This window comes from Austrofundulus limnaeus, unplaced genomic scaffold (assembly GCF_001266775.1).
Source record: "Austrofundulus limnaeus strain Quisiro unplaced genomic scaffold, Austrofundulus_limnaeus-1.0 Scaffold17, whole genome shotgun sequence".
Taxonomy (NCBI): Eukaryota; Metazoa; Chordata; class Actinopteri; order Cyprinodontiformes; family Rivulidae; genus Austrofundulus; species Austrofundulus limnaeus.
In genome coordinates, this window is record NW_013952419.1 from 969,805 (window position 1) to 971,309 (window position 1,505).

At 41.4% G+C, this 1,505-nt stretch overlaps 1 protein-coding gene across 3 annotated transcripts in view; it reads left to right on the top strand.

Moving 5' to 3' along the window:
* LOC106514083 (transcriptional coactivator YAP1) overlaps nucleotides 1-1,505 on the top strand; it is a 14,573-nt gene that overhangs the window by 6,392 nt on the left and 6,676 nt on the right. For all 3 annotated transcript variants that reach the window (XM_014003181.1, XM_014003179.1, XM_014003180.1), the window contains exon 4: nucleotides 408-562. In XM_014003181.1, the coding sequence (XP_013858635.1) occupies nucleotides 408-562 (155 nt within the window). The remainder of the gene's footprint in view (nucleotides 1-407; nucleotides 563-1,505) is intronic.

Here is a 1,505-nt window from a genome sequence, read left to right on the forward strand (position 1 = left end):
ACTTCAACCAATTTATTTTTTTGTCCTTTGTGTTTATTGGGAAATTGTTCTTAAATTTAATTTCATTTTGCATTGAAAAGTCTTAAATTTAACTTGCCTTAAACTGTAGGAACCCTGACTGGGATTAAAACTCATTAATTGCATGCAAGCAGGAAATGGCTCAACTAGTTCTGCCACCTGTTTGGTTTCACCTCGATGAGAAACACGTTTCCTGCTGGCTGACTCTCCTGTCAGACACACTGAGGCTCACAGCAGCACAATCTGTCCCGTTTTGTCTGCATGAGTGTGAATCCATGAGTGCGTCTGGTAGTACAGGTAAAGCAGGTCTGAGGGAAAGCGCTCCTTACCCGTCAGGTTCCAGTAGTTTAACAGATGCCGATGCGTTTAGACTTGTTGTGTCTTTTCAGTCACCTGCAGAAGACAACCACGTGGCAGGACCCCCGACTCTCGCAGCTCCAGTCGGCTGCGGTCCATCATCAGATCCCCTGCGCCCCTGTCCACGCCCACTCCTTCAGCAACCCAGCACCCACTACGCAACCACAAACCATCAGTTCAGAAACAGGTAGCACATGGCTGTCCACGTCATATTAACACCCCTTTTTTAAGTTTTTCATCCCATCAGATCTTTAAGTGGGGTTCCCTTTAGGTTTCCACATTTACACCTCCAACAACTTTGCTGGGATTTTGATCAAACTCTGAGGTCTTTTGTCATCACCTCGATGCCAGTYCAGGGTGAAAATACTAAAACGAACAACTGAGTTTCAGTTGAGAGAAATGAGGTGTTTCCTCTTTAACGTGCAGGTTTTTATTTGACCGTTAGTTAAAAATTATTCAAAGGGCTGGTACACCTAGATTACCTTTTATTTTTAGTCGGTGACAGAACCAGCCTGACTTGATCTAGAAGGTGTCATAATGTAATATGAGATTAGTTCAGATTTTCAGAGTTTAAACAGTCAAATACTCATAGGACCTGAAAATCATTATTCATCCTGCTCACTCTGTTTTTAGCATTTGTGGTGTGGACAAAGTTCATTCTTTGTCTTTTTAAAGGGATCCCTGATTAGTTGTATTAGAATTTATTTGATAAATATTTATTTTAACTGTAAAATAAGGACTGTAAAAATGCTGTAGGCTGTTCAGTTTTGTAAATTTTTAAGAATATATTTTAACATGGACAGAGCCATTTTATTTACACGCAAAGCATTCTGGGTAAATGATGATGTGGATAGGTCCTCGGTGCGAGGCTGCTAGCGAGCTATATCCACCCTGAAAGTTAATCTTGGACAATATCTGATGATCGGCTCTTTTAAATGAAACCAGAGAGCGTTGACAGAGAGGAGAAGGTAGAAATGACTCAGCCTGGAACTGAAAATATGGATGGAGGACAACAGAGCTGCTTCATGGAAGAAGAACCTCAGCTTACAGGGGTAGACATAAAGATATTTTTCAGGTTGTCCAGCGGACAACCTGTTGACAAAACCTGGTTGTCCACAAAACATTTTGGT